At 41.5% G+C, this 12524-nt stretch overlaps 1 protein-coding gene and 1 long non-coding RNA gene across 3 annotated transcripts in view; one reads left to right on the plus strand and one right to left on the minus strand.

Annotated features, from left to right (window-relative positions):
* Nucleotides 1-59: 59 nt before the first annotated feature.
* Nucleotides 60-5871, minus strand: LOC139174044 (uncharacterized). Its single transcript, XR_011560290.1, has 3 exons — nt 5599-5871; nt 1876-2092; nt 60-600 (listed from the first exon to the last, which is right to left on the minus strand). It is a non-coding gene; the product is annotated as an uncharacterized lncRNA (long non-coding RNA).
* Nucleotides 5872-9072: 3201 nt separating this feature from the next.
* Nucleotides 9073-12524, plus strand: part of DMAC2 (distal membrane arm assembly component 2) — a 7981-nt gene continuing 4529 nt past the window's right edge. For both annotated transcript variants that reach the window (XM_070763663.1, XM_070763664.1), the window contains exons 1-2: nt 9073-9204; nt 11747-11922. In XM_070763663.1, coding sequence (XP_070619764.1) covers nt 9088-9204; nt 11747-11922 — 293 coding nt within the window. In that variant the 5' untranslated portion in view covers nt 9073-9087. The remainder of the gene's footprint in view (nt 9205-11746; nt 11923-12524) is intronic.

Raw genomic sequence — 12524 nt, forward strand, 5'->3', positions numbered from 1 at the left:
AATAATAATAATAATAATAATAACAATAATAATAATTATTATTATTATTATTATACCCAGAACCCAGAAGGAAAATGCTTTTTTAATATTAGATTTGTTTATATTGTCACACTGTTTTATTATTGTTGTGAGCCGCCCCGAGCCTTCGGAGAGGGGCAGCATACAAATCTAATAAATTATTATTATTATTATTATTATTATTATTATTATTATTATTATTATTATTATTATTATTAGAAAAATATTCAATTTTTTTCTACTGGTTCTGCCTACCTGACCCTACCTGTACGAGCCCATCACTGATTTAGATCAGATTGAAGGCAACAAAGTTCTAAGCTATCTAGATGTCTAGCTGTCCGGTTACATTTTGTCCAGTGGATTGAAACGGGAAGCTTGTGTCTTATTTTTTCAGATGGTTAGTTCAAAAGCTGCTTCCTGCCCCATCGTTTTCCTGTCTCCAGCTCGGTTGGCATCCTCCCCTCCCAGATCTTCCTTTGAGAAGTTCACCATCTCCTGATGCAACTCGCTGAGATCCTGGATCTCCAAGGCCAGGAGGTAGAGGTGATGGAACAGGGCTAGATCGATCCTTCGCAGACGCAGCTATGGAGAAGGAATAATAATAATAATAATAATAATAATAATAATAATAATAATAATAATAATAATACAAAGTGCAGACTCTGTAAAGAAACAGATGAAACAATCGATCACATACTCAGCTGCTGCAAAAAGATCGCACAGACTGACTACAAGCATAGACACGATGCTGTGGCACAGATGATCCACTGGAACTTGTGCCGGAACTACCATTTCCCAGTGGCAAAGAACTGGTGGGATCATAAGCCCGAAAAAGTGGTTGAAAATGAGCAAGCAAAACTACTGTGGGACTTCCGACTTCAGACTGACCGAATTCTGAAGCATAACACACCAGACATTGTGATCATGGAGAAAAAGAAAGTATGGATCATCGACATCGCAATCCCAGGAGACAGCGGAATTGAGGAGAAGCAGCTACAGAAATTGGTGAAATGCGAAGATCTAAAAATCGAGCTGCAACGACTCTGGCATAAGCCCGTGAAAGTGGTCCCAGTGGTACTTGGCACGCTGGACGCAGGGCCAAAGGATCTCAACGGACATTTGAAAACCCTCGGAATTGACAAAATCTCCATCTGTCAATTGCAAAAGGCTGCTTTACTGGGATCGGCAAACATAATTCGCCGCTATATCACGCAGTCCTAGGTGCTTGGGAAGCGCCCGACTGGTGATGAAATACGAAATCCAGCGTAGTGATCTCGTTTGCTGTGTTGTACTGATAATAATAATAATAATAATAATAATAATAATAATAATAATAATAATAATAATAGATTTGTATGCCGCCCCTCTTCGAAGACTCGGGGCGGCTCACAACATTAACGGCAATACGATACAGTACAAATCTAACGTTAAAAAATTAAAAAACTAATTTAAAATACATTATCATAAAATCAGCCACTACACAGTCATATACAGTACACCAGGGTTTCCCAACCTTGGCAACTTGAAGATATTTGGACTTCAACTCCCAGAATTCGCTGGCTGGGGAATTCTGGGAGTTAAAGTCCAAATATCTTCAAGTTGCCAAGGTTGGGAAACCCCGATATACACTCAGTCCAACTAATCATGATACAGAAGTCAGAAAAGTGGGGGGTATTAATCCCCCCACACCTGGTGACAGAGGTGAGTCTTCAGCATTTTGTGGAAGGCGAGGAAGGTAGGGGCAGTTCGAATCTCCGGGTGGAGTTGATTCCAGAGTGTCGGGGCTGCCACAGAGAAGGCTCTTTCCCCTGGGTCCCATCTTCTCAGGCCCCCCAAAGCCAAAGTGAAGATCCTCACCATTTCTCTCTGCACCCAGGAGATTTTTCCATGGAGGGTGATGGGGTGCCCCTCCAGGGGTCTGGATTCTTCCTGCTCCGGCATTTCAGGGAGAGGGTCTTGAGACGGATGAGCCCCCCAAAACACCTTAGGTAAGGGGGGCAGCCCTCTGAAGGGAGGTGCCTCCTCTTCCCTCGTCCAGGTCTCCATCGAGATGGGTTGGCTTCCTCTTTCAGAGCTAAATAGGAAAAGATGGCGGGGTTAGTTCGTTCGTTGGAAGAACCTTCCGTGTAGGAGGGGGGTCTTCAAACTTGAAGACTTGTGGACTTGACTTCCAGAACTCTTCAGCCAGCATAGTCCCGAAACTCAAGGTGATTTGAACTCTGTCTCATCTGTCCAGCCATCTTAGTGAGTGTTTTAGTTGTTAAGTTACAGGAAGTGGGAATTGATCATTCACTAGCTGGATCCCTTCCCTTATGAAATACAGTGATACCTCTACCTACGAATGCCTCTACTTATGAACTTTTCTAGATAAGAACCGGGTGTTCAAGATTTTTTTGCCTCTTCTCAAGAACCATTTTCCGGGTACAAACCCAAGCCTCTGAAACTGTAACCGGAAAAGGCAGGGAGAAGCCTCCGTGGGGCCTCTCTAGGAATCTACTGGGAGGAAACAAGGCCGGAAAAGGCAGGGAGAAGCCTCTGTGGGGCCTCTCTAGGAATCTCCTGGGAGAAAACAAGGCTGGAAAAGGCAGGGAGAAGCCTCCGTGGGGCCTCTCTAGGAATCTCCTGGGAGGAAACAGGGCCTCCACCCTCCCTGTGGTTTCCCCAATCGCACGCCTTATTTGCTTTTACATTGATTCCTATGGGAAAAATTGCTTCTTCTTATTTATTTATTATTTAGATTTGTTTGCCGCCCCTCTCTGCGAACTCGGGGCGGCTCACAACAAAAATATAAACAATCGTATAAATCCAAATAGATTCAATAAATTTAAGTATTTAAAATAGTTTAAAAAAGAACCCCACTATATTAACAAGCACACACACAAACATACCATACATAAATTGTACGTGGCCGGGGGAGGTGTTTCAGTTCCCCCATGCCTGACGACAAAGGTGGGTTTTAAGAACTTTACGGAAAGCAGGGAGAGTAGGGGCAGTTCTAATCTCCGGGGGGAGTTGGTTCCAGAGAGCCAGGGCCGCCACAGAGAAGGCTCTTCCCCTGGGGCCCGCCAACCGACATTGTTTAGTTTACGGGACCCGGAGAAGGCCCACTCTGTGGGACCTAATCGGTCGCTGGGATTCGTGCGGCAGGAGGCGGTCTCGGAGATATTCTGGTCCGATGCCATGAAGGGCTTTAAAGGTCATAACCAACACTTTGAATTGTGACCGGAAATTGATTGGCAGCCAATGCAGACTGCGGAGTGATGGTGAAACATGGGCATACCTAGGTAAGCCCATGACTGCTCTCGCAGCTGCATTCTGCACGATCTGAAGTTTCCGAACACTTTTCAAAGGTAGCCCCATGTAGAGAGCGTTACAAACTTTTCTACTTAAAAACCTGGTCACGGAACGAATTAAGTTCGTAAGTAGAGGCACCACTCTACGCCCTTTACATAGGTAGTTTTTATAAGTATAGAAATATACCTATAATTTATATTTATATATTTACAGGTATATAAATATAGGTAGTCTTTATGGGTATAGGTAATGTGTAGAGTTTTTGCACAGCTAGTTTCTAAATAAAAATTAAATTCCAGTGTTTCCCATTGTTGGATGTTTCCAACTTCTGTAGTGCGCATTTATTATTTATGTATTATTGATTATTTAAATTTCTAAGCCGCCCAACTCCTCATGGATGAAAATTCTTGCCTTAGAAGTATAATGTCTTCCTCTCTTTCCTCAAACAAATCCAGTCCAGTGGCCTTTTGAAAGGCAAAAAAATGCATCTTGGAGTGGCGGTGAGTTCCAACTTATCTCGCGACCGGTTCGCTTTCTCCTGTGCTACATGGGCACATGGGCCCCCCAAAAAAATTAAATACAATTTTTTAAAAAAATCAGGCACAGGGGAGGTCTACAACAAGATGGCAACCGCATGCACAGGGCCGGAAACTTGGTTTCTGAGCAGGCTCAGAATAAAATAATAATATTTTTTTAAAAATTCAAAAAAAGATGGTGTTGCCCACGGACTGGTACTGACAGAACTGGATCAGTGATGTCATTGTTGACATCATCAGTGGTTCACTACCAGTTCAGGCAAATCAGTCCGAATTAGGAGGAACCTACCCTTGCCTTTAAGATACTAAAATAATGTACTAATCCCTAAATTATTGTTATTATTGTGAACCTCCCAAAGTCCATTGTAATTGGGCAGCATATAAAGTACTAAATATACAAACAAACAAGGTTCGATTACTGCAACGCTCTCTACATGGGGCGACCTTTGAAAAGTGTTCGGAAACTTCAAATCGTGCAGAATGCGGCCGCGAGAGCCATCGTGGGGCTTCCTAGATTCGCCCACGTTTCTGCAACACTCCGCGGCCTGCACTGGCTGCCGATCGGTTTCCGGTCACAATTCAAAGTGTTGGTCATGACCTTTAAAGCCCTACATGGCATTGGGCCAGAATACATCCGGAACCGCCTTCTACCACACGAATCCCAGCGGCCGATAAGGTCCCACAGAGTTGGCCTTCTCCGGGTCCCGTCGACCAAACAGTGTCGTGTGGCGGGCCCCAGGGGAAGAGCCTTCTCTGTGGCGGCCCCGGCCCTCTGGAATCAACTCCCCCCAGAGATTAGAACGGCCCCCACCCTCCTTGTCTTTCGCAAATTACTCAAGACCCACCTTTGTCGCCAGGCATGGGGGAGTTAGGATATTCCTTCCCCTGGGCCATTACTAGTTATGTATGGTATGTTTGTGTGTATGTTTGGTTTTTATAAAAAGGGTTTTTAGTTGTTTATTAAATTGGATTGTTACATGTTGTTTTTTATCATTGTTGTTAGCCGCCCCGAGTCTGCGGAGAGGGGCGGCATACAAATCCAATTAATAATAATAATAATAATAATAATAATAATAATAATAATAATAATAATAATAAAACAAACATAGAAACATAGAAGTCTGACGGCAGAAAAAGACCTCATGGTCCATCTAGTCTGCCCTTATACTATTTTCTGTATTTTATCTTAGGATGGATATATGTTTATCCCAGGCATGTTTAAATTCAGTTACTGTGGATTTATCTACCACGTCTGCTGGAAGTTTGTTCCAAGGATCTACTACTCTTTCAGTAAAATAATATTTTCTCACGTTGCTTTTGATCTTTCCCCAAACTAACTTCAGATTGTGTCCCCTTGTTCTTGTGTTCACTTTCCTATTAAAAACACTTCCCTCCTGGACCTTATTTAACCCTTTAATATATTTAAATGTTTCGATCATGTCCCCCCTTTTCCTTCTGTCCTCCAGTCTATACAGATTGAGTTCATAAAGTCTTTCCTGATACATTTTATGCTTAAGACCTGCCACCATTCTTGTAGCCCGTCTTTGGACCCGTTCAATTTTGTCAATATCTTTTTGTAGGTGAGGTCTCCAGAACTGAACACAGTAATCCAAATGTGGTCTCACCAGCGCTCTATATAGCGGGATCATAATCAAACAAATAAACAAATAAATTCCTCATTTCCTGTTCCACCAAGTTTGAAGAGCAGGATTTTCAAAAGATTCCCAACTTCGAGGCAATCCGAACTTACCTTCCCAATTCCATTCTTTGCTTTTTTCATTCCATCTCAGGACGTCTCCATCGAATTCTTCAGCATGGGATGTCCAGCTATTTTCACCCTCCAAAAAATACAATGACCAAGAATCGTTTTCCCAGAGGAAGTCACCAGGTGGTCAAAAACCAGACCATTTTTAAATGTAATTTAATTTTTTGTTTTAGAGGTTGGATTCAGGGCCCTGTTTTGCTCCGGAGTTAGCTCTGGAAGAACGGACAGCTTGCTTCAAGGTGTGAAACTTCTGAAAGTGACCTGGGAGGGGAAGAGATGGGGAGAATAATACCTGAGCAGGTAATTTACTCATAGCAACCACCCTACCTTACCTTTCGGTGAACCTGGAAGCTGTTTACCTGCTGGGCTTGTCCCGAAAATGCCTCGGGTGTGCTTTGAAAATCCACACCTCATTCTGTGGCTGCCAGCAAGGCAGGTAATTCAAAGTTCACAGGTGTCCAGGTGAGTGAGAGCGGAGCCGGCCCAGGGGGGCAGGACAGAAGGACGGCAGTGCCAAGCGGTACAGCTTGTACGAGAAGGGCAGAACATCCTACGCGAAAGGCGATAAATTTCAGAAGTAGAAAAGGAGGAAGTTATGAATCACCCCACGAAAGACGAATCCGTTGGTGGAAAGGAATGCAGATGGGAAGCGACTGCCAAGGTGTCAACGGCTCAAGGAGGGATTGTAAGGTGACCCATAGTCCTCCTTTGGGGAGTGCAACCCTCCTTTTGTAGGTTCTGTCCTTCCTGGAAAAGTGGTCCTCCTACCTGTCCTCCTTTTTGAGATTTTAAAATTAACCCGTCAATCTCTGTATTCAGAGATGCCGCGCCGAACTGTGACATGTCACGCGATTATGAAATGCTGGAGACCTCACCTACAAAAAGATATTGACAAAATTGAACGGGTCCAAAGACGGGCTACAAGAATGGTGGAAGGTCTTAAGCATAAAACGTATCAGGAAAGACTTCATGGACTCCATCTGTAGAGTCTGGAGGACAGAAGGAAAAGGGGGGACATGATCGAAACATTTAAATAAGTCAAAGGGTTAAATAAGGTTCAGGAGGGAAGTGTTTTTAATAGGAAAGTGAACACAAGAACAAGGGGACACAATCTGAAGTTAGTTGGGGGAAAGATCAAAAGCAACGTGAGAAAATATTATTTGACTGAAAGAGTAGTAGATCCTTGGAACAAACTTCCAGCAGACGTGGTTGGTAAATCCACAGTAACTGAATGTAAACATGCCTGGGATAAACATATATCCATTGTAAGATAAAATGCAGGAAATAGTATAAGGGCAGACGAGATAGAAACATAGAAACATAGAAGTCTGACGGCAGAAAAAGACCTCATGGTCTATCTAGTCTGCCCTTATACTATTTTCTGTATTTTATCTTAGGATGGATATATGTTTATCCCAGGCATGTTTAAATTCAGTTACTGTGGATTTATCTACCACATCTGCTGGAAGTTTGTTCCAAGGATCTACTACTCTTTCAGTAAAATAATATTTTCTCATGTTGCTTTTGATCTTTCCCCCAACTAACTTCAGATTGTGTCCCCTTGTTCTTGTGTTCACTTTCCTATTAAAAACACTTCCCTCCTGGACCTTATTTAACCCTTTAATATATTTAAATGTTTCGATCATGTCCCCCCTTTTCCTTCTGTCCTCCAGACTCTACAGATTGAGTTCATGAAGTCTTTCCTGATACGTTTTATGCTTAAGACCTTCCACCATTCTTGTAGCCCGTCTTTGGACCCGTTCAATTTTGTCAATATCTTTTTGTAGGTGAGGTCTCCAGAACTGAACACAGTATTCCAAATGTGGTCTCACCAGATGGACCAGGAGGTCTTTTTCTGCCGTCAGTCTTCTACGTTTCTATGTTTCTATGCATAGGGCACAAGGAGAACTGGTCCCTGATATGATTTAATTGCTTATTTCCACCTGGACTATCATTATAGTCCGCACGAATCCCAGTGACCGATAAGGTCCCACAGAGTTGGCCTTCTCCGGGTTCCGTCGACTAAACAATGTAGTTTGGCGGGCCCCAGGGGAAGAGCTTTCTCTGTGTTGGCCCCGGCCCTCTGGAATCAACTCCCCCTGGAGATTAGAACAGCCCCCACCCTCCTTGTCTTTCTCAAATTACTCAAGACCCACCTATATCGCCAGGCATGGGGGAACTGAGACACCTCCCCCAGGCTTTTATATTTTATGTTTGGTATGTATGTGTTGTGTGGTTTTAATTGTTGGGATTTTATATATCTTTTCTTTTAATATTAGATTTGTTTACTGTTATATTGTTTTTATTATTGTTGTGAGCCACCCCGAGTCTTTGGAGAGGGGCGGCATACAAATCTAATAAATTGAATTGAATTGAATTATTATTTTTTATTATTATTATTTATTAGATTTGTATGCCGCCTCTCTCCGAATACTCGGAGCGGCTCACAACAAGTAATACATGAGATATAAATCCAATATTAAAAGCAATTTTAAAAACCCTTATAAAAAACAGTCATACAATCCAAACAAACCATACATAAAATGGAACAGCCGGGGGAATGTCAGTTTCCCCAAGCCTGGTGACATAGATGGGTTTTTAGAAGTTTGCAAAAGGCAAGGAGGATTAAATGTTGTACCTTATGATTCTTGACGAATTTATCTTTTCTTTTATTTACACTGAGAGCATATGCACCAAGACAAATTCCTTGTGTGTCCAATCACATTTGACCAATAAAAAATTCTATTCTATTCTATTCTATTCTATTCTATTGGCAATACACTACGTAGTGTAACTAGAAGGAACCGTACATTACTTTTCATTGTTGCTCTTAGGTGATATGTTGAAGCAATTGTATCTATTATTATTTTATTCACAAAAAACAGTAATACACAACAAAAGAGATTTATATGCTGGATTTCATATCACAATATCACAAGTCAAACACTTCCCAAGCATCTAGGACTGTGTGATGTATATATTATTATTTTACTGAAAGAGTAGTAGATGCTTGGAACAAACTTCCAGCAGACGTGGTTGGTAAATCCACAGTAACTGAATTTAAACATGCCTGGGATAAACATAGATCCATCCTGAGATAAAATACAGGAAATAGTAGAAGGGCAGACTAGATGGACCATGAGGTCTTTTTCTGCTGTCAATCTTCTATGTTTCTATTATTATTATTATTATTATTATTATTATTATTATTATCATCATCATCATCATCATCATCATCATCAAAAACAGTAATAGACTTTTTTTGGATAATGATAATAATTATTAGTATAATAATACTTAATAGATTTTTATTTTTGTTTTTATTTATTTTTATCAAGGTTTGCGTCCTTTCCAGATGTACTGTTCTATTTGAATGCACCTATTCAACTAATTCCAACATTATACCGCAAGGGGCGCTAATGCCAAGTAAGGGGAAGCAAAGGGCGGGAGGAGTTTCCCTTCTCTCTCCTGAGCATGCCCGAAGATATACACATGCGCAATCTCAGCCGGTCACGAGAAAGGTCCTTTCGGCCGCCTTCAAGACACGGCGGGAGTCACGTGACCCGCTTAAAGATGGCGTCGGCGGTGCTGGTGAGTAGCTTGTAGTGGAATTATTATTATTATTTTTTCGTGGCAAACCCATTTCAACGCAAATACACCGGATTTGAACTCGACACTTAGATTTGCGATGCAGGGCAATGAAGCAAAAAGACTTAACCTCTCCTTTAACTCCCCACCCTCCTTTGTCCACAGATATTTTGCATTATTAGATATTTATTTTGCCTTTATTGTGTGTGTTCCTTCCCAATTCAGGCATCATAAGTGTGCATGGATTTGCACGTTTGTTCCCTGAATTTGGGAGGGGGAAAACACTCGTACCTTTGCAAAGGGGCTTCTTTGCTTCCTGAAAATGCAGGCGGTCCGCGACTTACGACGGCAATGGAGCCCCAGGTTTCTGTTGCTAAGCAAGACCGTTGTTAAGTGAATTTATTTCTTGCACAGGTGCTAAGTGGACTAAGTGCATAACTGCAGTTGTTAGGTTAGTCACCCGGTTAAATGTAGCTCTGAAGTTTCTTGGACAAGAAGTGAAACACCCCCCCCCAGCAAAGTCCAGTTGAAACCCCCCCCAGCAAAGTCCAGTTGAAAACCCCCCCCAGCAAAGTCCAGTTTGGAAAAAGCACTTTTGGCACAACCAAGGACTGGACGACTGAGAATCTCTGTAGGCATTTACTTGCTGTGTAGCTAAACATTGCTGACCAGCTGGTGGTGCTGTTAATTCGAGGAAAAGTCAGTGTCAAAGCCGAGGGCAGCTTGTACCAAAAACCATGAAGGGTTGAGTCCAATTTGCAGTTGGGCTGTATCCTTCATCCTCTTACGTTGGTTCCACAACCACAAAACTTACCTGTTGCAGGATGCAGGTACGCCTCAACCACAATTGTGCCTGGAACTTCCAGCCCAAATAATGCAGTTCTTCTAGTATATACAATAGCCTAAATTATTACTTCCAATATTCACCTTAAAACTCTACTGTTCACAAACTATATATACTGCTCCAAAAAAAAAATAAAGGGAACACTTTAAACAAAACAATATTACTCCAAGTAAATCAAACTTCTGTGAAATCAAACTTTTATTTTTTGGAGCAGTGTATATATATCTTCGGAGAGGGACAGAATACAAGTCGAATAAATTATTATTAATTAATTATTATATATATACACACAGATACATACACACACACACTGCTTAAAAAAATAAAGGGAATGCTTAAACAACACAATATTACTCTAAGTAAATCAAACTTCTGTGAAATCAAACTGTCCACTTAGGAAGCAACACTGATTGACAATCAATTTCATTTTGTTGTCAGGACATTCCACTTTGTACAGAACAAAACAATCAATTTCATTTTGTTGTCAGGACATTCCACTTTGTACAGAACAAAACAATCAATTTCATTTTGTTGTCAGGACATTCCACTTTGTACAGAACAAAATATTCAATGAGAATATTTCTTTCATTCAAATCTAGGATGTGTTATTTGAGTGTTCCTTTTATTTTTTTGGGCAGTGTATATATATTTTCAGAGAGGGGCGGAATACAAGTCGAATAAATTATTATGAATTAAATTAATTAGAATAGAATAGACAAATTTTATTGGCCAAGTATGATTGGACACACAAGGAATTTGTCTTGGTGCATATGCTCTCAGCGTACATAAAATAAAATATACATTTGTCAATAATCATGTGGTACAACACTTAATGATTGTCATAGAGGTCAAATAAGCAATGAAGAAACAATATTAATAAAAATCTTAGGATACAAGCAACAAGTTACAGTCATGCAGTCAACATGGGAGGAAATGGGTGAAAGGAATGATGAGAAAAACTAGTAGATTAGAAGTGCAGATTTAGTAGAAAGTCTGACAGTGTTGAGGGAATTATTTGTTTAGTAGAGTGATGGCGTTCAGAAAAAAACTGTTCTTGTGTCTAGTTGTCTTGGTGTGCAGTGCTCTGTAGCGACGTTTTGAGGGTAGGAGTTGAAACAGTTTGTGTCCAGGATGTGAGGGGTCAGTAAATATTTTCCCCGCCCTCTTTTTGACTTGTGCAGTATACAGGTCTTCAATGGAAGGCAGGTTGGCAGCAATTGTTTTATATATACACACACACACTGCTCAAAAAAAAAAAAAGGGAACGCTTAAACAACACAATATAACTCCAGGTAAATCAAACTTCTGTGATATCAAACTGTCCACTTAAGAAGCAACACTGATTGACAATCAATTTCATTTTGTTGTCAGCATATTCAGATTTGTACAGAACAAAATATTTCATTCAGATCTAGGATGTGTTCTTTGAGTGTTCCCTTTATTTTTTTGAACGGTGTATATATATATATACACACACACACACACACACACATATACACACACGTATTTTACTTTTTCAAATGAGACTTAATAGCATAAACTTGGAATAAATGATCACTGGCGGGAAGAAAGGAGAACCAAGAGTCCAAATTAAGGAAACCCTATAGAAATATGGTAGCTTTCATGCCACTTCTTAGCTCCAGAAACCCGAGTTGTCTTCTTTGTAGAAAAGATGGCATCTACTTCGTTTTCTCTCTCCAGCTCCGGCCAAGCAGACGTTTGGCCTCCTTCAACCTCAGCTGTCGGTTTAAGAGCACTTCCGAAGATCCCCAGAAAGGTGGGATCTTGCAGTATCTCTCCAACCGCTTCTACGACATTGAATACTTGGTTGAAATCAGCCGGAAGTTAAAGAGGTGGAGAATGGAAAAAGGAAACAAGTAAGTGTACCTGGGGGGGGGGGGGGGGCGCTCTTAAGAATCTCCCCCTAATTCCTGCTATAATGTGTTCTGTCTGGGTTCCCCCAGACCTCAACACCAACTGGAAAAAACAGCCAGACACTCTGGTAAAAGCCAAAAGTATTTTATAACTGGAAAAAATAAGCACAGAGGAAAACCTGTTCTTCCCAACAGACAGGATATAATACGGTACAGCAGGGTCCTGATGTCCAGACAATACAGCAAGCTTCTTGCTGGCACCACCCCCCCCCCAAGGTTTCAATAGTCAAAGGCACAAACCAGGATTCCAAGACGCCAAAGTTCACAGTCAGGTCCCACGACTCTCAAAGATAAAACTCCACAAGCCAGGAAGGATGGGTCTGCCTTTTAGCCTTTCCCAAGAGCACCACACCCAAACCCAGCTGTTGCCACTTTAATGCTGAAAGTATTTAGCCAATTGATTCCGTCTCTGAGTAGCTCTTCGTTGTGGCAGATCAATTATGGCTTGTGCACTTTCCTCTAAGGAATCCAGGCTGCTTGCTGGGGAGAGCTCCCTCTGGAGGGACTCTGGCTGTCCTCCCTCTTCTTCAGCCTGGGATTCCTCC

Source organism: Erythrolamprus reginae, chromosome 11 (genome assembly GCF_031021105.1).
Source record: "Erythrolamprus reginae isolate rEryReg1 chromosome 11, rEryReg1.hap1, whole genome shotgun sequence".
NCBI classification, from domain to species: domain Eukaryota; kingdom Metazoa; phylum Chordata; class Lepidosauria; order Squamata; family Dipsadidae; genus Erythrolamprus; species Erythrolamprus reginae.